The 26,706-nt window shown below is 39.1% G+C and overlaps 2 protein-coding genes across 2 annotated transcripts in view; one reads left to right on the plus strand and one right to left on the minus strand.

The window, feature by feature from the left end:
* The window catches only part of Drak (Death-associated protein kinase related), a 312,359-nt gene that overhangs the window by 210,513 nt on the left and 75,140 nt on the right, over positions 1–26,706 (minus strand). The window lies entirely within an intron of this gene.
* Positions 5,195–13,946, plus strand: LOC138404718 (uncharacterized). The gene is made up of 5 exons (XM_069509509.1): positions 5,195–5,533; positions 8,201–11,430; positions 11,857–11,911; positions 12,375–12,938; positions 13,787–13,946. The coding sequence occupies exons 2-5, from the start codon at positions 8,322–8,324 to the stop codon at positions 13,944–13,946; spliced, it is 3,888 nt and encodes a 1,295-aa protein (XP_069365610.1). The 5' UTR covers positions 5,195–5,533; positions 8,201–8,321.

Raw genomic sequence — 26,706 nt, forward strand, 5'->3', positions numbered from 1 at the left:
TTTCCTACAGTGGGCCACTCCACTTCGCTTTCTAGGAAGAACCCAACGAAATGACGGACGAGAGACACGCGAACGGAATATTAAGAACTGTATTATTGCTACTCGTTGTTACATCCTTGATTCATCATTACAACGACTAATAAGGGTCAGTTTATGTAAGTATGAAATATTAGACACTAACTTTTTCCTCGAGACACTTTTATGTTCGGTTTTTGGAGTCTGTTGTGTTGCTGAAGTCTTAAATAAGTGCCTAAGGTGAGCAAGTACAACTTCTTCAAAATTAGGTTCAAGTAACATGGCAAACATGCGACTCATTTGATGTCACTGACTAGTGAGGGATGAGCCAACGCTGCATTTTCCAGTGCAAGGTCGCCATACCAGCATCTTGGAACCCTAGCGTCCATCGGTTTATGGTCGAAATTAAGTTCCCCATCCAATGCCACTTCAGCTTTACAACCCGTTGACTGTCAGTTACTTTGGTTCTTTTACGGATCTCCTCATTCCTGATTTGATCACGTAAAGAAACTCAACTACTCAACATACTTATCGCAAGAACAACGTGGTACAGAAAACTATAATTATAATTTCCATTGCATGAACGCTCACCTCACGCCGATAAGATCAGAATGGCCTAAGGAATTGTGCAATGGGTACGTATTATAATCCGCACATTATCGGATGGGAGGGGCGTAGTGTAACGGTACGGTGCGCCGCGGCCGGGGTGTGAGATGAATTCTATTAGCCAGGTGTGTGGCTACTATGGTGACAAAGGGTCGTTCACCAGGCCACCAAACTTAGGACTATTGCATTGGTAAACGCAATTGTGTTAATGGCTGAAGTTATACTAATCTCAATCACATATAGTGAAGGGTCAATTCCAAATGGTTGATTGGGAGCATCGAGGTGACGATATGTCCAGAATTTGTATATTAGTGGCGATACAACTGAAAATCGGTTAATGTATATTTAACAATCCAGAAGTGAAAAAATTTGATCTTATCGTACACAAATTCAAAAATGTTTATTTTATCATGACCATGATCCACGATAATGATGATCAGTCGACATTACCTCTCCGATTATATTTCCATACATTTTCGGATTTAAATAAGTATAAATAGGTACCGAGGACCAAGAGCGAAGACGTCGCTTCTGCCCCCTCAGCACAATAGTTACGTTTATTGCATTGCTGAAATCTCAATTGTTTTGATTGGCTGAATTTATAGTATTCCTGCATCAACAGTAATTCTAGCCAATAGCGAGAGAGTGTCAGCCAATCAGAGGTGATTGCGATCACCTTTGTAGCCGTCACACTGGCCAGGCCTCCTTATCAGTAGACCAAGGTCATACGAGTACGTCACCGCTATTGCAAAGATGAACTTGGGTGTCTTGACCCTAACACACATCTCATCCAAACATCGCAACTGTTTTCTCAATCCAATTAGTCTTTCCAGCAATTTCATCACAGTTACGAAACACTCAAGGCGTTTAAGTTAAAACGATTAGATTTATTAGCCAGTGATGATAGCCTATCAAAATCTTCACCGGCGATGATAAATTGATCTTGTGTAAAGACCAAAGATTATGTTATCAAGATAACTACGGTTCAAGAACAACGCTCTTTCTTGAAGAGGATCTATAGCTACGTGACGGTAACACGTCCCTATCAAAGAACTGAACTACTGGGCGCAAGCAGTGTCAATAAATTGTCGATGTTTTTTCGTAACCACTATTTGACTCTGTATAGTATGTTTAATACGGTTTTATTTCCTTTTTCGTTTAGCAATTTATGGCGGAAGTCCTCCAGGTTAGTGTAACTGCTAAGAATATTTTGTTTACTTATATTATACTAGTTGATGCCCGCGACATCGTTTGCGTGGAATTAGGTTTTTTAAAAATCCCTTGGGAACTCTTTGATTTTCCGGGATAAAAAGCCTATGTCACTCTCCAGGTCTTAAAGTATACCCATGCAAGAAATCAAGTCGATCCGTTGCTCCATTGCGACGTGATTGAAGGACAAACCAACAAACAAACACACTTTCGCGTTTATAATATGGGTACCTAGTGATTATACAGCTTCAACGTTATATATTATTATGTTTGACTTAACTTCCCCCAGTGTTGCTTGAAGCCACGGTTACTAGGTAGATAGTAGATACAAGATTGCAATCATCCCACAATATAGCGTTGTGTACAAAGTTAAACTTTATACGATGGGAACTTCAAACAACACCGTGTAATAGAGTATTATCTAGTCGTAAATTTGTCCCACTTCTGAACTAGCCTTGTTGCTCTTGAGATAACTTTCAGCTAATATCTTAGTTAGTGTTCTCACGTGTATGTAGTTTCGGAAGTAATAAATTAATACACGTAGATAATTTCACTTTAACTTTGAGATGAAGCGAGTAAATGATGTTTATTGAATTAGAAATCATTTATGAGCCGTTTGGCTTCTTTTCTCTACATGTTGACATGGTAGTAAAATTACAAACATAAAGGAAAAAAGTAGTAAAAGACATTATAAACTGTCTAACCAATAAAAAATAAAACAAGTTTAACTGATGACTGAATTAACGTGTTGTCAGTTTTTGGATGGGAAATCCGTTGGGGAAATATGTCTGGTTTAAAATAAACACGCGTTCAACGATTGTTTTTTTTAGTTAGGCCGAAAATCAATATTGTATGCAAAGCCTTTAAAGGTGGATGACGAGGACACAGGTAGGTAGAGACTTCTACAGGCCTGTCTTGCGCAGCATGAATCTAGTGGCTCCCTACGGGTTGATTGATTTTGTCTACCTACGCTACGCTTTCCGGTCGGAGGTTGCCATTCTAGCATCTTGCTGGTGGCATTGCACTTCATCTTCGCATCCCGTTGAGCAACATATTATATCGGTCGCTCTGGTTCTCCTTAGATGGATCTTCTCATTTCTGATTTGATCAAGAAGTATTTGTGGTAAAATCAAAAACAAGATCAGGAAAACGTGTTTCAGAAAAGGCAATTTCTTAATAGTGGAGAGACATTTCACATTTAAATTGTTACGCGGAGTACTTTCATTTCATCATTTCATTTCCCAGTGATTTGTAGCTGATTGCGTTCAATTATCTCTCCGCGGGCACATATTAAACATTAACGACATTAAATCACCCCGGAACTGTAAACCCAAGGGTAAAATTAATATTAATAACTGAAAGGCATCCAAAACATGCTACTAACGTCTTAATTATAGTCAATACAATACCGAATCCAATCATAATAATATGAGTAATGAATTTAAAGGTTATGACAGTAACCTTAATTCGCAAACACAAAAAGTGGCCGTCACAACGTCGTAAGAATGCAAAACAAAAATGAGTTAAACTCAAAAAGGCAATTGTCGAAACGGGGACTAATTAATTGGGCTTACAGTTCCTTTGTTTATGTTTCCTTTGTGGTGACTTATGTGAGGATACTTAAGTACATACTAGGTAATGGACAACATAGTCTTTAAGTACTTTTTACGACGGTACAAATGTATTCTCATTGACACAGGTCAAGGGATATACAAAAGAAAACAAAAATAAGGACAAAATAAGGATAGATGATCTTGAAGAAATTCCAACATATTCTGTTGAAATGGCAGCAAATAAACTTTTTTACTTCAAAATATATGAAGAATAGAATATACAAACTTCGTAACAAATTGAAAGGATTTAGCAGAGCTAGGGCAAACTTCATAAATTCCCAGACAAGCATCGTTGCTTCTTGTCTTAACGGGTTTACACTTTGTGGATTACTAAAGCCTAAAGGATACCCTATACCATAACATTTTAAGGAATTTGTTATTAAACGAGTCGGACCCTGTAAAGCATTTTATTGGCAAAAAAACTCGATCGCTCGGTTCCCAGGTCGAGGGCGGGTTCCTAACGGCGGCGGTCTTCGCATATCATTTGCATGATTCGTCCGGTGACGAACATGTAGGAAATGCTTTGAATGTTTGGGACATACAGCGGTCGTTGAATGATTGCCAAATCGCCCGCCCGCGATCACTCGATATGGCTCTATCACTGCGCGAAAAACACGTAAACACTTGTGAATCATGTAACCAATCACCCGTACCATTTCAAGAAGGTCGCAGGTTAAGTACGTTGCGAGAAAATACGCTGTTACCAGTCAGTGTTACCGCGTTAGCTGAGTTTTAATAAATTATTGTCTAATAATTCGTTTCAAAAGTGAGAGATCCTACGAATGCCAAAATGGTTTTAAAGCCTTAATCAAGGTAAGGTGGCAAGGCAATGATTTACATTTACCTATAGTAAACGTAGTTCAATAGAAACTCGTAGTCACAGTTTAGGTCAGCGGTCATGTCTTATTGGTTGTCAAATTTCGATAGGAAATGCCGCTATACCCTATCCACGGAGAGAAGTTGGTATTCTGTTACGTAATCCCATACAAATGACAAAACAAAAAGTTTGTGGGCGTGAATGACCAACCAATCACAAACGAACCTTTGTTTTCAAATTAAATTTCGATTTTTTTAAATCATAGTTTCTCCAATAGAACACATACAAACACAACTTCTCTCCATGGATATAGTATAGTTAAAATAAGAACTTACATATAAATGACTGTGATATTTGGGTGAAATAAATGCATAAAGCTCAACAAATACGTAAAAAACATGCAACAGCATCGACAGAATCAGTAACAGGCAAAAAGTCAGTGTTCGTCAATGGGCTACTTAAACAGATTGAAGGTAATAAGGATCGAATTGCATGCAAATGACTGCGATCATTATCTTAACGTGGCAATAGTTTACACTGCGCTGGAGGACGCAATTATCACCTACTGTAACACCTGTTACTTGCTAGCCTAATGGTAATGGTGATTATAAATCACAGATTGAAACACGGGCGAGTATCACAGAATATCGTGTCTGTGATCACGCCACCATTAGGTACCTACGTGAAGCCACATATACAATACATATGTATAAAGATAGATACAGACAGATATAAAGACAAATAACTATGTTCCTACATTTGCTAAATTTGCTTGTATTTCTTTATTTGATAACTCACGGTATTCCGTAATATAACGTCGCCTACTTCTATCCAAAATGAATTTATACCACCGAATCCAGTTAAATTAGATATTACAAAAATACAAATGCAGAGATTTGGCTTCTTCGACAGATCAGTGGAACCGGATGTCGCGACGAACGTCGCGAAATAGTTAATTGTACAAAATATAAATAGTAATCATCGTAAAATTAAATCATCCAATTATAATATCTAATTACAATAACGAGCAAAACGAGATTAGAAGGAGAGGAATCCAGAGCCGGACGCTTAAAATACTATGGTAAGTTGTCTGTGACTTTACTCTATGGGTCTAATGGTCTATACTTGAAACGCGACGCCGACTGTCTGTGGTCGAAGCCTCGAACCACGGCGCCCACCATTTTGTTAACTGACTGGATCCGAGCACGGCAGCCTCGCCTCACAGCACGCCCACCGTCATCAGTTCGGTGCCTCGCATCCTGTATTATTACTCGTAAGTGGCTAACTATAAGTAACTATATTTGATTGCTATTAATTGTGTGCATAAGGAACGTTTCCATGTAGCCCACGTCGAGAGTCGTAAGGGCCCTTTATTGGCAGGCCTTAGTCGGAATAGTAAATCGTCAGCGTCGGGAGCCATTGGGACCCTTGTTGGCAGGACTTGGCTGGGAGAAAGTAATCCGTCAGTATCGAGAGTCGTAGGGGCCCTCGGGTGGCAGGCCTTAGCGTCGAACAGCTAACTCTCGATACAGATGACGAGACCAGCTAGCTCTCGACGTCAGTGACGACCCCGGCTAACTCTCGGCGTAAGTAGCAAGCAAAGGTGTGGCACTTTGAGCCGGCACGAATAGCCAGTTACCTGACCGAAACGCGGTAGGTCAATGGGACCCAATTATAATCCTAATGGCTGGGCTAATGATGGAACCGTTCCTCCTTTAATTTAGCGCTAGTCAGCACTGGTCTTCCCCGCTTAGCGGCGAGGAAGACAGTAGCCCCGGCAGATTTCGTCTAGGCGAAATCTGCCCGTCCCATATACGTATTACAGAGTGCGAGGCAATGGATTCGGTCCGATGCGACGGGGAGGAAGGCCGCTTCCTCGCCCGTCGCCTCAGTGCCGCGGAGACGGCGCATTAACCTGGTGTCGCACGCGCAAGCAGACTGCGCATCGAGCAAGGGTGAGTGCATAATCAAACATTCACAAACTAGCCTTCGTGACGTCTCTGGTTTCAACCCTCAAACCCGGGCGGCAAGCCGAGTCTAACTAAGCATAAACAGGAGGCGCCACGACATGGTGGAGATGCTGAGGATCTGATAAATCAGTAAATGAGCTTTCAGCAAAAAATGCTAAAAGAAAGAGGGTTGTCAAATAAGTTGTGAATGTTGTTATGCACTGACCTAAATCAGACATGTCTCGACAAGTCTCGACACGTATAGAGCGGCAAAGACCATTAGACCTTAATAGGTTATTTTCATGTCTTGTTTTCTCGTAGCTATGTGATTTGTTCTGAATATGATTATTCTTAAGCGTGAATGACCTACCTACCTACACATGAAAATTATTTTTCCTACTATTGAGTTTTGATACCTACCTACAGGTGATGAATAATTCTACTTATAACTAACACTTTAAACTCTAATACCTACTTTAAATAAGCAAAGTTATGTTGCATTTCACTGATGATTTTAACGTTTTTTTAGAATAGTTTTAATATAAATACCTACAATACATTGTAGTGAATAGTGACAAATGTTCAATAGTTAATAAAATAAAGGATAGGTACCCACCTAATGTGAAGAATAAAGGAGGATGCTGTGCGCATAGTCCTATAATAGAATAAAGGAAACCGAAAATTAAGAATAACCTCATTCTCTGTTAAAGTCTAATTGTAAAGATGCGACGGTATTACCAACGTTCTGAATTATTATATTCACAATAAAGTGACACTGTTATTGCAGTTTAGTGGAATAATTATTATAATTATGTTGATCCATGTGGGACTAAATCAATTAAAATAAAAGTTTGAGCTCGCATGAACTTTCTGACAAATTAAGATTATTGTAATATCATATTCAACTGAGACTTAAAGATGAGTCAATTTCAAAAGTGTTTAGGGTTCCGCACCTAGTAAGAAAGAAAATCAATTCTAAAGGTTATCGTTTCTTGTATAACAGTTATAAATGTGAAAAAACCCTTGGTTTCGGTGCGCAAGAAATTCTTTTTTTTTCACAAATTTTATGAATGAAACAGTGAAGTGATATGGACATTAACAATAAACGATAGGTACCTAGAGCAGTCACCTGCGATAGTACACTGACCTTTGCCGGTGCATTCACACTGGACTTGCTAGAACGGTCAAATAGTTACACACATACCTACCCGACTTGAGATTGCTATGATCATACAATTTTGATACGAAGGGGTCAATCATTGAATGCTTATGCTGAATGGTCACACAGTGTGTGTGCCCACGCATACCTAGTAACTGAGATGATTAAATACTAAAATTGAGACCCGGTTTAGCAATGCGAACCTTAGGCATGAAATAAAAGCCAGTAGAATGTACAGAGATTTAAGAATATTTGTAGAAGTTTATTGAATAGAGGTATAATGCTACTCTATTTTACTACATTCTATATCTTGTTGCAAGGGTAGGCATAACCCTTCTAGCATGTTAGTGGAATTGTGTACACATCTGTGGGCAGATGACTGACAATTATTGATAAGGTCGTTGTCACACTATGACGACAGGGCCGGACTATGAAATTGATTTATGATAAAGTCGGTTACTTACTTTATCCGCGATACTAATAACCAATTAATTTCATTCTACAACAACAACGGTACAAAATTATTTCGTTATAACTAGTCGTTGAAATTTATTTGATAAATTATTTGATGAATATATGAGATTTATAGAACAAGGGTTACCATGAATATTCAAACCATAGGACATTGATGTAACACAACAACTAAATAGAAGTTTTAAATGAACTTTAAAGTGAAATAAATGAAAGATGGACGATCATTTGAAAAATAGATCTACGATACTGACACAGATAAATAAAATTAGTTAGATTAAAGAAAATTTTTTGTTTTGGCCAATCCGCTTCCTTTCTTTTTCTCTCGCTTTTCTCCTAAGCGGTGCTATTTCATTTATAGAGAGACGAGCCACGAAGTTCCCGGTCACAACGAAGACATCAACTAAAATTCTAAAAACCTTAAACAACTAACCCGTTTTAAGGAAACTTTTATCTACTAATATTTCGAACATACCGACAAGATGGATCAAAGTCTCTTGGCGATATTGCACTCAATGAAAACAAAATTACAAAATTTATCAACCAACGCATCTCAAATAATAGAAACTCTTGATGATCCAACCACTCAATCTCCAACGATTATACAAGAAGCAGAAATTATTTCTTCGAAATTACAAACTTTGTTAAATAGATTGAGCTCCGAATTAACCAATTACTTTCGATTAAGCAACGATCCTGCGCCTGATGACATATCCGAGATATCTACAGTACAATTAGAAGCCGAAGATATATTGTGTGAACTTAAAGTCAAAATTAAAGAAAAGACTAAAGTAATTGAACGAGAAAATCAAGTCAACAGGGATACGAATCCGAATCTAAACAGCCGGCTACCGAAACTGAGTTTACCGGAATTCGACGGCGATATCCTGCAATGGTCAACATTTTGGGATCAATTCAGCTCAAATATTGACAAACGAAACTTAACCGATGTTGACAAGCTATTGTATTTAAAAGCTTCATTGAAAGGTGAAGCGAAGAAGATCGTGGAAGGCTTAGAGACAACAAACAAGAATTACAGTATAGCACTAGTGACATTAAAAAATCGATATGGAAAGGAAAACCACATAATTGATGCACACTACTCAGCGCTGTATCGTGTCAAGGCTTCCACCGCAATGAATGTCACGGAGGTGAGACAAACACTGAACGAGATCGAACGACATCTTAGGGTGCTTAAATCGCTGGGCGAGGACATAAACCACAACCATCTACGTTTCCTAATCATGGAAAAATTCCCGCAAGAAATCATTTACGAAATGAAAATGAAAATAAACACCGAGTCCATCGAGGAGATAAGGAAATGCCTCGAAGTCATTATCACGGCTAGGGAAGACGCAGAGAGAGTTATCCAAGGAAAATCTGAAGACAATTACACTACCCAATCTCTACACGCGAATGCATCCGGCGACAATAATATGAAATTAAAATCCAAAAGGCCAACAAGTAAAGAAATGTCCACAAAGAAACAAGATAAAAATCGGGGACTATTTCAAGGTCGTCAGAGAAGTTTTAGGAAACAATTCAAAAGAAAATGGGAAGAGCCAGTAGGAAACCAAGAAAGGCAACACGAAAAGAAAAGAAAACTTCACTGCATCTTCTGTCAGGAGAACCATTTTAACGATCAATGCAAAGCCTTTACAACGTTACGAGAAAGGAAAAATAAATTAATTAACCGATGCTACGCATGTCTTCGCATAGGACACACCGTAAAGACATGTGTGAGAAAACCAAAATGCGCACACTGCAACGAGATTGGATCACATAATCGGGCACTTTGTCCTAGAACTTTATCGAAGGAGATAGAACCGACTAACACTCTAATGCAGCTAAACGCCAAAGGTACTACTATACTTCAAACAGCAGTTGTGAACGCGAAATCTGAAAAGGAAGGACACGTGGAGACAAAATGCCGTATTCTATTAGACTCAGGAAGTCAGCGCACATATATAACACGAGAAGTCGCGAAACAATTGAATCTTCCAATTGAAGAAGAAAGCAGACTTTCTATATTTACCTTTGGGTCGAAAACACCTCAAATCATAGATAGTCCCATAGTAAAAATTAAACTCTTAACCAGAACCAATGAAACACTATTACTTTACGCTAACGTCGTTCCTTACATATCGCAATGCGTACCATATCCCGATACGGAATTAGGACATTGGGAAAATAAGACTGTTCTAGCCGATGACGGATCATTATCATCTAGGATTGACATCCTGATTGGAAACGATTATTACCATAATGTTATGAAAACCGGAAAGCTTAAAATTAGAGAAAACTTATACCTGGTAAATTCTAAACTTGGGTGGATACTATCTGGTGAGACAAATTTAAAACCAGTAGACGAATTATCTGTAATTACTTACTTTCTGTCTTGCGGAGAAACGAAACTGAATAAACCAGATTTACCTTTAAACAACGTTGACATAAAATCATTATGGGATCTAGAATCAATAGGAATTACCGACTCACCTAAGATCAGTGCCGATGAAGAAGCAGTTAAAACCTTCAATGAAAGTACCGAAGTTATCGATAATAGGTATACCGTATCTTGGCCATGGACAGAATATCCTCCATCTCTATCAACCAATTTCGGGCTATCATTCGGTCGATTAGTTTCATTACTAAAGCGCCTCGATTCAAACACATTATTGGAATATGATAACATCTTAAAGGAACAAATTAGCAAAGGCGTAATAGAATTAGTATCGAAACACACCAACCAGGAAAAACACCCTGTTCATTATTTGCCGCATCATTGTGTTCGCCAGAAGGAGAAACCTATTAGAATTGTATACGACGCTTCAGCTAAAACAAAGGATAGCAACAGTCTGAACGAATGCTTATATTGTGGCCCAATGATGTTAGAAGATTTGACTGGATTATTGGTAAAATTTAGATATCATCAAATCGCATTATCAGCTGACGTAGAAAAGGCTTTTTTACAAATTGCACTTCATGAGAGAGACCGAGATGTGACTCGATTCTTGTGGATCAAAGATCTTAACAAACCACCAACCGAAGATAACATTATTTACATGAGATTCTGTCGCGTGCCATTCGGAATTATCAGCAGTCCGTTTCTGTTGAATGCCACGATAAAGCTCCATCTGTCAAACGATGACAAACCGAAGGTTAGAGACCTAGCCAACGATATATATGTAGATAACCTAGTCACTGGTAGTTCATCCGTTGCGGAAGCTTTAGAATTGTATAACGACTCCAGAGAAGCATTTAAACAAATGTCTATGAACTTAAGGGAGTGGAGTTCTAATTCTTACGAATTTACGGAACAAATCCCAGACTCGTCAAAGGAAATCCGTGTTAAGATATTAGGACTTGATTGGGATTTAAAGGAAGATCTACTTCAATTGAGATACAAGATCGACTCTAATGCGAACAATAAACGGGAAGTATTGAGAGTGATCGCTTCAATCTACGACCCTTGCGGATTTGTTGCACCACATATTCTACCTGCTAAATTATTTCTGCAAGAGCTTTGGAAAACCAAAATTAAATGGGACACCACCTTTTCAAAACAGATGAAGGAAGAGTGGTCGACAATACGTGAACAACTAGACAAGATTAAAGAAATATCAATACCCAGATGTTATATGGCGAATGCTCAAAATAACGATGTTCAATTGCATTGCTTTACCGACGCGTCTCTCAAAGCTTATGCAGCTACTGTATATATAGTGAATGAGAACAAGATCAGTTTCGTCATTGGAAAATCTAGACTTGTACCTATAAAGGATCAGGATAATTTGAAAATTCCTCGATTAGAATTACTCGGAGTATTAATTGGAAGTCGTCTTATAAAATTTATTCGGAACTTTCTTCCTGCAAAAGTAACACATCAATTTCTTTGGACCGATAGCCAAATTGTAATCGGATGGTGCAAGTCTTCTAAACTTTTACCACCATTCGTAGCAAGGAGAATCCAAGAAATTAAATGAAACAAAGAATTGATCATAAGATATGTTCCCTTAGAGCTAAATGCAGCAGATGTAGCAACAAAACCTTACAGCACTTGTGAAGAGAAAGCGTAATGGTTAGCTGGATCTCAATATTTGTTACAAGCATCTGATACATTGCCACAAAGGGCAACGAATAGTGATCCCTTTTTGTTTCGGGAGGCTCTTCCGAATGATAGTGAAGATGAGGAAGTTGAAATTAATGAAACTATTTCTGTAATATAGAATAAACGAAAAGGAACAAGAACATTATAAAAACACTGTCTTAAGGATCGCGAACTATCTACAGTAACGAAGGAAATTGAAGCCGTGGTAAACACACGTCCACTAACCCATATAGATGCCGAGCTGGATCATATATTGAAACCAGCTGATTTCTTGGCTGTAGGAAAATGTATGACAAGTAGAGACTACCCGGAAGGAACCTTTAGCAGAAGGAACCGTTACAAAAACGGAACTAGTTAAAGGTTGGAAAAGAGCTCTTAAAATCCAGGAAGAATTTAGAGAAATGTTTTCTAATCGTTACCTTCTCAGCCTTCGAGAAAGATACCAGCATTCACATAGGGATCCAAGAGTCACTTCGAAATTAGAACCTCAAGAAGGACAAATAGTCCAGATAAAGGGGGAACATCCCAATCGGGAAAGCTGGCGAGTTGGGAAAATAACAAAACTTATGAAGGGGAAGGATGGATTTAGCAGAACAGCGAAAGTAAAAGTAGATAATAGCGAATATATTAGATCCATTTCACACTTATATCCACTGGAAATGGACGAACAAGAAGCTCACGCTCTAGCTGACAAACCTAGACCAAGTTACAACTATATACCTTCCGAACGCATAACAAGAGAAGTGCACGAAGAAACCACTGGAGAAACCAGTGAGATACGTAGTGGTGAAATCGATGCACCTGAAAAGGAAAATGATCACACCATACAAGACCATAATGAGACGATGTTAGAGGATCAACTTCTGCCAGAGGAGATTACTAACGAAAACGAAGTAGACCTTTCTTCCGAGGAGCCAAGACCCAAGAGAGAAGCGGCTGTCAGGGCCCTCGAGAAGATTAAGGAATGGACGCAGAATCTTATCGTCTTATTGTAACTTCCGTTGTTGGGGAGTGTCGCGACGAACGTCGCGAAATAGTTAATTGTACAAAATATAAATAGTAATCATCGTAAAATTAAATCATCCAATTATAATATCTAATTACAATAACGAGCAAAACGAGATTAGAAGGAGAGGAATCCAGAGCCGGACGCTTAAAATACTATGGTAAGTTGTCTGTGACTTTACTCTATGGGTCTAATGGTCTATACTTGAAACGCGACGCCGACTGTCTGTGGTCGAAGCCTCGAACCACGGCGCCCACCATTTTGTTAACTGACTGGATCCGAGCACGGCAGCCTCGCCTCACAGCACGCCCACCGTCATCAGTTCGGTGCCTCGCATCCTGTATTATTACTCGTAAGTGGCTAACTATAAGTAACTATATTTGATTGCTATTAATTGTGTGCATAAGGAACGTTTCCATGTAGCCAACGTCGAGAGTCGTAAGGGCCCTTTATTGGCAGGCCTTAGTCGGAATAGTAAATCGTCAGCGTCGGGAGCCATTGGGACCCTTGTTGGCAGGACTTGGCTGGGAGAAAGTAATCCGTCAGTATCGAGAGTCGTAGGGGCCCTCGGGTGGCAGGCCTTAGCGTCGAACAGCTAACTCTCGATACAGATGACGAGACCAGCTAGCTCTCGACGTCAGTGACGACCCCGGCTAACTCTCGGCGTAAGTAGCAAGCAAAGGTGTGGCACTTTGAGCCGGCACGAATAGCCAGTTACCTGACCGAAACGCGGTAGGTCAATGGGACCCAATTATAATCCTAATGGCTGGGCTAATGATGGAACCGTTCCTCCTTTAATTTAGCGCTAGTCAGCACTGGTCTTCCCCGCTTAGCGGCGAGGAAGACAGTAGCCCCGGCAGATTTCGTCTAGGCGAAATCTGCCCGTCCCATATACGTATTACAGAGTGCGAGGCAATGGATTCGGTCCGATGCGACGGGGAGGAAGGCCGCTTCCTCGCCCGTCGCCTCAGTGCCGCGGAGACGGCGCATTAACCTGGTGTCGCACGCGCAAGCAGACTGCGCATCGAGCAAGGGTGAGTGCATAATCAAACATTCACAAACTAGCCTTCGTGACGTCTCTGGTTTCAACCCTCAAACCCGGGCGGCAAGCCGAGTCTAACTAAGCATAAACAGGAGGCGCCACGACACCGGATGAGAGCTAATTTATTATGTGTAAGCATTTATGTTAGCTAAAGTGTAAGGAAATAACATGCTTGAAAGCAAAAAGACTATCGTGATTGCATGTATACCATTATGGCTTTTTTATGATTTTTATTTACATTAATGCTTCCTACGAGGTAACTATTACAGGTAGAACTCGTGGGATGTTGACTAGACTGTGGACTGCAAGAGCTTGGGCAAGGTCTTCAAGTATAATTTTAGCTTTTGTCGATACTGTAACATAAATAACGGATAAGAGGGTCACGGCAAGTGTCTGAGGTTTGTGTTTGAAAATTACTGTCAATTATTTATTATCTACTGAATATTTACAAAATTTAGTTGAGATGCAAAACTTGATCATAGGCTTATAAGGTGTAAAATAGAACATTAAATATGTCTATAGTAATAAACTCAATAAGCTACACAAACAAGAGATATAAACTCATACTTCAAAAACATCTGAAGCCATTACTGTCGGTCTATTTACTTATGGTCTACGATATCACAGACAGGACTAAGGAATATTGTTGTCAAAAACATAACAGCTTAATGTTTTTCTTGTCATGGATTAAAAACTTCAAACGTAACTGACTTCACGGTGAACATTTTTTTATTCCAGAGAAGGCAGGAACGGAAGTGTACTTCCCGGCGCTTCTTGGCCATTGTAAGTAGGATATTCAATGGCGTTAATTAATGCCATGCTCGTATCGAACACGTTTGAGGACAGATGGTGTACCTTCCTCAAGGACAAAGAGCGTGCCGCAGGGTGTGACTACATCACCATAATTTTATAATAAACTTACCGGGCAGATGAGTCTTAAACTCATCAGCGGAACTCAGAAGAACTGTTACATCCTTAAAGTGACATTTCTTCACTCCACAAATCCAGTAGAGGCAAAGTTACGGACATAGATTCCTAATCTTCATCATAAACTCAGATTTAACTTCATAATCTAAATTCCATAATTTTACTTACAGACAAGGATCTCTGTCTCACATCTATAAGCACCTAGAGATCCCAACAGTGTAATGGGCGATAATAACTATAAGCGATCGAAGACTTTGCCAAAGCTTGGAAAATAGGTCTGAAAGGAAAATATTGGGCGAGAAATATAATAAACTACTAGAGATCATGCTGAGTAGACCAATCGTGTCAAGACCAGAGGCTTGAGTAAACTAAAGTAAGTTAATGTAAACATATTTTATGCAGGTGACTGTAGTCGATGTTAGTAATTTAACAGGAATTCGAGAGGCTCATATTTTATAGTGCAGGTTTATTTTATTTCTAGGTAATAATAGGAGCTAAAATTACACCACAACATAACACTGAAACCGATGCCCTTGTTAAAATTTCTTTACGAGAATGCGTTTATCTTGCGCGCGGTGCCATAAATATTGCAAGTTGGATTATTCTCTGAAACATAATTGGGGCTTTTAACATTTTTCTTCAACTTGAACTTGTCGTTGTCCAGTTGAATGACCAAATATTAAAACATTTATGACACTAAATACCTCTTAATTTAAACGTAGTTTAAACGGCTATTATTATAACTAGCAGACGCGCGACATTTTGCCAGAGTCAGTGTAAAAATACTCAATCAATGTAACCTGGTCTCTCTTGGTAAACATAGGAAAAATACACTTGAGATACTAATACAAGTGTTGGGAGTTACATGAATTATTTTAATTAAAAGCATTAGAAATCGAAAAATGTAATGAAAAAATATTGTCTCCATCTGTCCAGCTATGCAGTTAGGTAAATAGGCGAACTACTACCACATTTCGGTACAGTTCTTTAAGTTCAATGCTGAATCAACCTTCGAATCCCCAGGTCTGAGTCATCGCCACGCAAGGTGCATATTTTGAAACCATTCACACGTTATGTCTAAGACAGCCCTTTAGTTGGTTCCGCGCTACTGCGTGCCACGGCTCCTGACTCCTCTAATAGTTGAAGACACGTTGCCCCTAACTATTGTCAAATTGTCTCCGTACATAACTATACCAGACACTATTAATTGAAGTAATATTACGGTACATAGTTTAAAATTGAGTTTTTGTCTAGACTTTGAAACACAATTATAGTGATTTTGAACACTAAACGAAAGTTGCGCAACATAAAACACGTGGGCAACTTTGAACCCAAAACTTCGCAGGAATAACAACTAACAAAACCATCGCCAAATTAATTTGGAAAATTATAATCTAAACAATATTGGTAATCAAGAAAATAAAGACTACGGTTAATAGTCTCATCTAGTGACAGAAGAGCTGGCTCATTATTTTGCGCAAAGGATCAGACTGCTGTCCAGCGCGGAAATGCATCCAGTATTCTTTGCACCATTCCACGCGAAAACAACATATGATTTAGATCATGATGATCAAACATCGTGATTCTATATGTAACGTAAAAAGCATTGTGTGCAACATAAAATAGGTTGCGTCAAAAGATTCAAAATATATATTATTATACAACATCCTATGCTAAAAGCCGTCATAATGTAATCTGAATCCCAAGAATATAAAATTATACTTCTGCCACAATTTACACCTCAAGCCTTGTATAAAAGGTAAAGAGCCCATTATATTAAAACAGTCTTACGTAATGAATACACCGATCCGTTTATTCTCAGGACATAATACCGAGGTGAACACGACACAGCAAAGAGGTTTCCGACCACCTTTGACCCCCTGGGCTGAAATAATGGGGAAGTGTGATAGATGTTTATCTAACACATTATGTCACTGTGGGAGGGAAAGTGGCGGAGGGAAAAGGAAAGTGAGGCAGGTGGTTAGACCTTAACATCAAACAAGCCTAGAAATAAACATATCGCTCTCGTCGATGCAACAATAGGATTTTAAAGAATCTAAAATAGACTTCAATGTGTTACATTAGTAAGCTTTGGTTGGAAAGCTTACTTATCAAAGGATTGTAGTAGTAAGTGATTTACTGATCCGTTGAACAGTTCCATTTTCCGTCTTCGAAGTTTAGTTCAATTATTTTAAAGTTTAAAATAGAACTGCCAAATGCTATTTTTAGTCTGTTGAAAAAAATCTTTTCTTTTTTTTTACTTCAAATGGTGTACCGTAAATGCTTCTCTATTTAAATTTCCAGAAGATCTGATTATTTCTGGAAAAACTTCCGATAATCTGCAGTCTTCGAATAAAATCAACAGACATGCCGTTAATCCACTCGTAGGCAGTGCAATTGGGTATTTGACTACATCAAAAATAAATTATTTCTCTCAGAGATTATTAAATAACTGGTCTTCCAACCTTTGCTAGTTTTAAGTGTAATAACCATTTCAAATTATCGATTAAACTAAAAAGTACGTCATTATGATGTGACGTCACATTCCAGTATTTCATACAATATCGCATACTAAGTGCGCGTTTTGACGTTTGATAAAAAGTTACAGATTTGAATAGTTGTCAATACCGCATTCTGTAAACAATATTCTTTCCAACTAGTAATTAGTAGTAGAGTATAGATTAAAGTCGCTAGAATTTTTTCTTTTAATCCTTATACTATTATGGCTCTTTCAGGATACATGGAGAGAGGTTTGGAATGCGGCTATTATTAGAGCAGTCGGCGCCGGCGCATACACAATGTTAGACTTGAGCACATGACGGCTCCTCATTAATCCCACATCGGAGCACTCCGGGCGGACACTTGAGCAAATTCACGGTGAGTAACATGAGTATGCAGGTACTTATCTCCTGCATGCGTTGATGCTATGACGTTGAGCAGTCTGCATTAAATCGGTCACGTCAGCCCTAAAGAATTACGAAATCTCATCGAATTTATTTCAAAGATCACACCACAATGGGAATTGATATAATGTCAAATATCATCGTCGTTTTTGTGAGCTGCCAACTTTAGCAAGAGGGATTCGTAATATTGTTTCAATTCATGTTTGTCATCAGCTTAGACTAGCACAGGGACTTCTTTCTATCTTGCTTTTAAAAAAAAATAGAAATAGCGAGCAAACTAGCAGGCGGGTCACCTGATGTTAAGTGATTACCGCCGTCCATAAACATTTGCAGCACCAGAGGAACTGCCAATGCGTTGCCGGCCTTCCAAGGAATTTGTTGGTTGTTCTTGTGTTTGGGGTATCTTAAAACTTTCTCCTAACAGATTTTTTAGTCAATTTCTTTCTTCCAACACCAAAGAAGACACCTTTATTTATTTGACAGGCAAGGTATGAATGTCAAATTAAATGTTGCTCCGAAAACAAAAATCTTGATGACTCCATTCGTAAAAACTTTCCCTGGGTCCTAAGGATCAATTCTACCAAAAGACATATCATGTTACGAAATGCCGTATAAAGTACCTAGTGTATCGCAGACGATCTCTTCACAAACTACTTGTTAAGTTAATTTCTGGCTTCTGGCTCATGGCCTACGGTCAGGCAGATCCGAGCGCGTTTTGAGAAGTTTAATAACCGACATGATTTATGAGTGTTTCCGAACTGTATGATAGCTAAACTGGGGTACTTTATCGCGATGGCAGCGGCTCAGGCGCGCCGGCGCGCCATTGTAACCGCCAGAGGTAATGTGCAATAACCCGGGTAATGCCCGATAGCGAGATTTTGATTTCAGGTACCGAGTGCAAAGGGTTACATGTTTTTTTTTTATTATCTTTAATTTCAGGAGTTTTTTCCTATTGGAACATGCCACTCCGTAAGGCCTCACATATATTAATTACTTACTTACGTAATGCCTTCTTGTACAACTGTAACAGAGCCCCAGCCTGATCCGACAGAGGTTGTGATATGGCGCTGTTACAGCCGCCAATCTGGCGAATCATAGGAAATCGAGTAAATGCCTCCCATATCTCCGCTTCGTTACGAACACATTCCATTAATAAGTGCTGTACATGAGTGGGTTACATGATTTATTTCGTCTACAAGTCGAATTGGCCCTGTCTTAGGGCTTCACCGGAATACTTAGTTACTTACTAACCGCTAGCTCATTGACTAAAAGACGATTTTGGCCTCTGACACTAGAAGCTATCCATTATTCTGAGCGACTTCGATTCGAAGTGGCTATTCCAAAGGCGTGTAGGTCTTCAAATGGAATACCTAAGGGTGACTTCAAATTCGATCGTTTAACCTAGAGTGTTTTTCTATTGGCACTATTGGACATAGTACCTATCTACTCTAGGGGTCCATGCCAGAATCAAATTGAAAAAATCACAAGTACTTTTGAATCGTCAAAAAAATTTACCAGAGGCCAGAAGACACTAATAATCTTAAATAGATAAATTGTGTTGGAATGCTAGACTTTTACGCACTTGAAAAGCATCGATATTAATATGTAGGAGTTAATACATATCAGATGTATCAACTATCAGTATCAGTCGCACATAGATCATGCGGTTGGGCTCTATAAATATAAACGCCACATCGCCCGCGATACGTAAAAAGCCCGCACTACACTCGCAGTGTGTAAGTCCGTAAACGAAGCGAAACTAGCAATCGCACTTCACAGAATTTCCCGACATTATATGGCCGACAACTGAAACATCTTCTAAATAATGTAAATCGTAAAGGTGACTGATTGACTGGTCTATCAACGCACAGCTAAAACTACTGGACGGATTGAGCTGAAAATTAGTCATGCAGATAACTATTATGACAATAGACATCCACTAAGTAAGGATTTTTGAAAATTCAACCTCTAAGGGGCTAAATAGGGGTTTGAAAATTTTATGTAGTTCATGCGGACGAAGTCGCGGGAATAAGCTAGTTACCTATAAGAGAGCTTCAAACGCTGGCTGACTGTTTATGAGATGTGTCAAAAATGTCAAAATCAGACAGTATTAATGACGTCCTTAAACAGGTTCAGCATTCGCCCAAAAAAAAGATCGCGAATTAGACATTGAAAAGTTCCAACTATAAATGTACATATTAGGAACATCGCCCAAGCCGACTTTTTGAAGTGATACTGCAGCGTTTAACTTAAACGCGATTCGAATCGTGGACAAAGATATACGGACCAGTGACGCACAGCTACCACACGAGTAGATCTTCTTCTTCGCTCTGGGCTGGTTTCCGCACTTAAACGTTTCCGTCTGTTGTGCGTGCACACGAGTATATATTGGCATATCCACTGTGCCGCTACTACGAAAAGTCGCAGTGGGCGAAGTCCGTTAGTCGCCCAGAGATTACACGCGAATCGCGGCTTTCACGGCCGCGAGTGTAGAGCGGGCTTTAAAATATATGCGAGTGTATCTCTCTCTGTGGCGGCGATCTGTCTAGGTCTCTTTTCGACCGGTTTTCGTTGACTCGTTTCGGCTTTTTCTTATTGGCAGAACGAGTACATCCTAATTTATAGCCGGGTAGGGTTGCCACCTGTATACAAATGTAAAAATAAAGTATATATCTACATTTTTATCGCCGTACCACAGAATATATAATCGTACACACGTCATATAAAAGTTAATGTAAAGATAGGAATCATGGTCGATTGGCGCCTTTATCATCATAAGGTCACAGATTAGATAAAAATTCGATAAGGCGTCCAGTAGTTATGTTTTGTCACGGTAAATTCCGTCAATCATGACTCATGAGCGTTCGATGGCGCAGAGATCATTTGATCGGATCGCTTAGAATGTAGATTATTATCCATCAGTCCAAACAGTGTCAGTAAGTTATTTAGCAACATTGGTCTTTGTCAAAAAGACCATACAATTTTCGACAAATAGGTAACAAAGTTGATAAGCAACTTATCGAAAGATTATAAATTTCAGCAGTAATATAGAAGTTTTGAAACTATCTTGAGACTTCACTGTTATAGTTTATGTTACAATCATGTGAAAATGCCCATTCGCAAGTATACGGTAGTTAGCGGACGCGTGTTATGTTAGTGTTAGTCGTGGCCAATTTTTAATAGATTTTGCTGGTTTAGCGAATTATAGCAGAGTGGCTTGTTAAGGACTCATTGATTTTACGTGATAAAAAGTAGCTTATAACTTAGTACTTTCGCCTCCAGGATGCAACCATCTAAAAAGAAAATAAAAGACAGACAGACAAATATAGACCACGATAGGTCTAGATGGCAATCGGGGTATGAGGCAGGGAGATGCCCCGCACACCCGCACGTCACCCGCGCTCGCCCGCACCGGGTTAGCGCGGGGGGCTGTGCGAGTGTGCAAGGCGTTTCCTTCCCGATTGCCATTTCGACCTGTCGCGTACTACACTTCCGCTTTTATAACATTAGTAGTTGTTTCCTCAGGCCAAAAAATGTTGATAATCTTGCATTTTATGACCATTTTGTCTAGACTGAAACCACTGTCTTCCAAAGACCAGACGAATAAATCGGGCTGTAACGGGCCGCGAGGAAGTAAATTCGGCGCCCAAATGTCTCGAAATTTCCTCCATCCGTCTGACCTTGAAAATGATTTACACCATATATTTGCTTAGGTATTTTTCACACATTCGTAAATGAAAATTTATGTTGCATCATTATTTCTGTACAAAAGCGATACTTTCACGGATATTTTATGATTGGTGTGACTCTAAGCGCGACATGCCTAGAATTAGATCTAGTGCTTAGCGCTAGAACAAAAAGTTCTGACATTTATGTTGTGGGAACCTAATAATTCATCGTCGCTACGACGACGCAACAGATAAAAATACCTTGCAAATAGAAAAAAGAAACACCCAGTAATCTAAAACTAAAGTAGAGAGTTACATAATATTACCTATCACGACATTCGTAAGTTGCTATCCTTTTTCAGTGAAAAACTCGAAGTAAATGGGGCTAATCCACAGTAACAATACATTTGAATCTGTCATTTATTTTTAGTTTAGTGGTCGTGTACAACCGAATGCCTAACTGTCGAATGATATTTCAATGCACAACTACCCTCGTAGCTTTAAGTTTATGTACCTAATTAATTAGGAGGTAAGGACGTCCGCCTTGAAATCGGAGGTCGGGGGATCGATCCCGGGCACGCACCTCTAACTTTTAGGAGTTATGTGCGTTTTTACGTAATTAAAATATCACTTACTTGAAGGAAAACATCATGAGGAAACTTGCATGCCTGAGAGTTCTCCATAATGTTCTCAAAGGTGTGTTTGCCAATCCGCTTTTGGCCAGCGTGGTAGACTATGGCCAAAAGCCTGCTCACTCTCAGAGGAAACCCGTGCTCTGTAGTGAGCCGGCGATGGATTGATCATGATGAATTAATTAGCTTACATACTTAATCCAACAATTGACAATCAAAAAGTGTACAATGGGTACCTATTTGGAATAAATGATTTGACTTAGCCTATTCAAAAATCTATGGTAGAGCAACTACGGGCGGTTCAAAGGAAGAACCGCGATGCTTTTTGTAACGCCTAGAACATCACAAAAGACTGTGATCATTTGATCATTTAATGATTTAATCGTGCAATTTGCGATCACAAATCATCCGTGGTTACTTTATGTTGGCAAAAACATGTGAGTTGACGGCCCATTGACTGTGGCCGGCGAAATGAATGTGTTTTGCGCTAGCGTAGGTCGTAACAAATGATTGGAACCCATCTGACGTAATCGGGTAGGATAATAAGTTGTCAGGGGAGGAACAATAATCTCTCATAGTAAGGCTTGGGAGACGCATTGTGGGTGCATCGTGTATCCACACCAACAAGAAAGATTATAATACTGTCTTAGATTATATACTACAGTGAGTCAACTGGGATTTGTCCTCGAAATGGAAAAACAACATCGAAAAATACGTGCGTTGAATCCTCTCAAACAATAAGTGAAGCCCCTCACCCCCCCCGAAGTCAACTTCATCTAAAGATGCAAGATATCCCTGCTCTAATTTTGTCAAAAGCGGATCAGCGTTTGAGTCTTGAAAAATTACCTAACAAACAGACAGATTGATAGACACACGTCTTTTGCATGTCTAAAAGGAAAAGGTGACTGACAGATTGACTGATCTATCAACGCACAGCTGAAACTACTGTACTGGACGGATCGGGTTGAAATTTGGCATGCAGATAGCTATTATGATATAGACATTCGCTAAGAAAACATTTTTGAAAATTCAACCTAGTCTAACCTAGGGGGTCAAATAGGGGGTTGAAATGTGTGTAATCCACGCGGACGAAGTCGCGGAAATAAGCTAGTATAGTATGGATTGACAGACTAATCTTTAAAGAAATCTTATGTATGTCTACACAACTTGTGGGCTTGTTCGATGGCAAGGAACAACTTTTCAACTTGAAATTCTAAGTTAACTACTAGGTATAGTGCATTCAAAATAAACTGGCAGGATTCCATTTGAGACCGTCATTAGCAATAACAATAGGATAACATTCAACATGCCACGTAAACAATAGGGGTAATAAACCAAACACTCATAGAGCCCATTCATTTTTAAAGGAGCCGGTTGAACCTTATAGTGTTGATACTTTTGAATTCACCCGCCACGACTTAATCCTATTTCTATTGTTAATGACGGTCTCAAGTGAAAACACGCCAGTTTATTTTGAATGCACTATACATAAGAAGGTAGAGTCAAGTAGCCGGGTGCAACGTAACGGAACGTGAGCTTCCTTAAGCAAAACTTACAGGCTCTCTAAGGACCCTTGAGCAGTCTTGGAGTCAAAGTGGTGCTTTGCAGTATATTAACCTGCTAATTTACAGCTGCCGAGCTCTTTAACTACACAAACTCTACGATCTGCATGGATATCTAAAGCATGTCGAAATGAATGAAAACCGGCCAAGTGCGAGTCGGACTCGCGCACCGAGGGTTCTGTAGGACCTGGGAAGAATACGTGTATCCATTTATTATTTTGCTTAAATATAATCTCCAACTAGTGATATGTATAACTCCAATTAACGATTTAAAGATTTCAGATGTGCTGTACTTGCTTCTTGCCAAATTTCTTGATTAGTGATAAGTTGATTAAAGATCAACGGGAAGTATGTAATAACTAGTAATCTATAGGTTTTGATTTATTAACAAGTTTTTTTTTTTTTTTTAAAGAATATTAGCCATATTAAATGACTAATATTCCCCTTTCCTCTCCAATTAAGCGTCAGGCTTGTGCTAGGAGTAGGTACGACAATAGTGCAACGGGCGGGGTTTGAACCGTCGACCTTTCGGTTTTCAGTCCACTCCTATACCGGTTGAGCTATTGAGGCTCTGCCTATGCTAAGTATCATCACAGTATGCAAAATAAATGGTCGCGTTTTTTAATTGTGTTTATTTAGAAGTTCCATTGTTTTACAGTCCCAAGGGACTGTAGACCTAAGTATTTGATTGATGTTACTTTGAACTTAACACCTCTACATATTCCTGAAAAAAAGGGCCTTGACAGACAGACAGTCGGGCAACAACAAAGTGACCTCATAAGTATAAGGGTTTCTTTTTTTACGGTACGGAACCCTAAATACAAATATCGCATGCTCTATTAATTTCATAATAATAGCCACTATTGTAATTTAAGAGTCTCAATAGCTCAACCGGTAAAGGAGTGGACTGAAAACCGAAAGGTCGACGGTTCAAACCCCGCCCGTTGCACTATTGTCGTACCTACTCCTAGCACAAGCCTGACGCTTAGTTGGAGAGGAAAGGGGAATATTTGTCATTTAACATGACTAATATTCTTTAAAAAAAAAAAAAAATATATATATATAGATATTTGATAACTGATAAGTAATACGTAGTTTGATACAATTTTTTAACGAGTAATTTCATTAAATACATATTAGGTAGGTACACGGTGTTACGTGATTTGGAACACGTTTGAGTACAAGCATTGATATTGTTAGTCAGTTCCAGTTTTCAGTGAACTAACTTTCAACTACTCAGTGCTTAGTTCCAGTCCAGTTAGTTAACGTCCAGTTTCGTTATATTATGTAAATTATGTAAACATAGTTAATACCTGTCAAACAAATTACACATTTAAGTTGTAAACTAACTTGTTACTATTAGGATTTATTAATGCCATAACTAGCTTTGCCCTGGGATTTAGGTTTTTATAGAGAATAGCTTATGCTCGCGACTTCGTCCGCGTGGCCTGCCCAAATTTCAAACCTCTATTTCACCCCCTTAAGGGTTGAATTTTCAAAAATCCTTTCTCAGCGGATGCCTACGTCATAATAGCTATCTGCATGCCAAATTTCAGCCCGATCCGTCCAGTAGTTTGAGCTGTGCGTTGATAGATCAGTCAGTCAATCAGTCACCTTTTCCTTTTATATAATATTTAGATATCGTTGGAATTCACAAAATTCTTCCTTAGCGGGATTACAAGGGAAACCAAAACACAGACATATACATAAACAATCATAAAGTCGTTGCTAGTATCCTACAATAGTTCTTCACTATCAATAGTTCGTGAATCACCATAGCATAGGCGAGCAGTAACCCTGCAGCATCAGAATTAAGGAGTTAGGATCCAAAATGACGTAAGTCTAATGGCTCTGAAATCTTAGACCAGTATAATTCCGACAAAAATTAGCGTTGAATAGTCAGATGAATATAAACCCTGCGATAATAAGCAATCGCACGTATAAAAGGAGAGCAATAACACGCTACACAAAGTACCGATAGCCTAAACACCCTCTGACTACTGTAGTCACAGCCTAACTAGCATACAGTTAAGAAACAACAGCAGCAACGGCAAATAATATTTCAAGAAAAAGGTAGCTTAGTTTTACGAGATCCAAGAAGTAGTGGAATAGGGAGAAGCTCTGTCATCTGCCAAAGTAGTGGACCACTAGGCCCATAAAATCTAAGTAGGTATATATTTAATAATTTTTAAAGGGTAAAGTTTGTGATAATGTTTGTATGGGATAATCTTTGGATCTACTGAACAGTTTTTGGTAGTTAAAGTGTGCTTTTGGCATAGTTACTTACAGATTATATTTCTTGCAGTGTTTGTGAAAGTCAGTCACCATTTTCCTGATGGTTCCTAACTTCCAAGCCTAGAACATGAGAGATAAAAAAAATCCGTGGTAACATACGTCTAAGATGTTACAATAAAAGCGGTGATGGTCTACGTTGTAGAGCTATTTCTTGACTGTATGATAGCTAAGCGATGCTTCTAGTAAAAGTTAATGACAAATGACCTGCTATTACGCTCATAGCTACTTCACCTAACATTCTAGCAGCTTTTAGCAGCCTAGCATTAGCATAACGAGGTACCTTCACAGAACAATCAAAAATGAACCATAAAAACAAGGAAATAGGGCAGTTAGTAGTTTGTAAATGCGATGGAGGTACTGAGATACGGCGCCCACTATTATATAATAATCGATCAAAACCGGTACCTCCAGGGTTGTTCCTTGTATTACCGTTTATTTAGAGTATAGACGTTTCTATTTGAAACTACATACATTACCAAAGGGTATTGACGACCTCACTGGCGCAGAGTAAGCTCTGTGGTCTTATGAGTGGGAAACCCGGGTTTGATTCCTGGCAGGGGTTTGAGTTTTGTAATTTTTTCAATTGGTGTGGTCTGTTGGGAGGCGTCGGCCGTGGCTAGTTACCACCCTACCGGCAAAGCCATGCCGCCAAGTGATTTAGCGTTCAAATCAAATCAAATAGTTTATTCAAATTAGGTGATAAATGATACGTTTTGAAAGTCAG

This window comes from Maniola hyperantus, chromosome 3 (genome assembly GCF_902806685.2).
Source record: "Maniola hyperantus chromosome 3, iAphHyp1.2, whole genome shotgun sequence".
Taxonomy (NCBI): Eukaryota; Metazoa; Arthropoda; class Insecta; order Lepidoptera; family Nymphalidae; genus Maniola; species Maniola hyperantus.

What these genes read in the sequence shown, in the direction of transcription:
- LOC138404718 (XM_069509509.1), top strand. Translation starts at nt 8,322, where the DNA reads ATGGATCAAAGTCTCTTGGCGATATTGCACTCAATGAAAACAAAATTA. An exon ending in GGAAGAGTGGTCGACAATAC is followed by an intron (nt 11,431 to 11,856) that starts GTGAACAACTAG and finishes ATGTTCCCTTAG; the next exon opens with AGCTAAATGCAGCAGATGTA. An exon ending in AGCACTTGTGAAGAGAAAGC is followed by an intron (nt 11,912 to 12,374) that starts GTAATGGTTAGC and finishes TTACCTTCTCAG; the next exon opens with CCTTCGAGAAAGATACCAGC.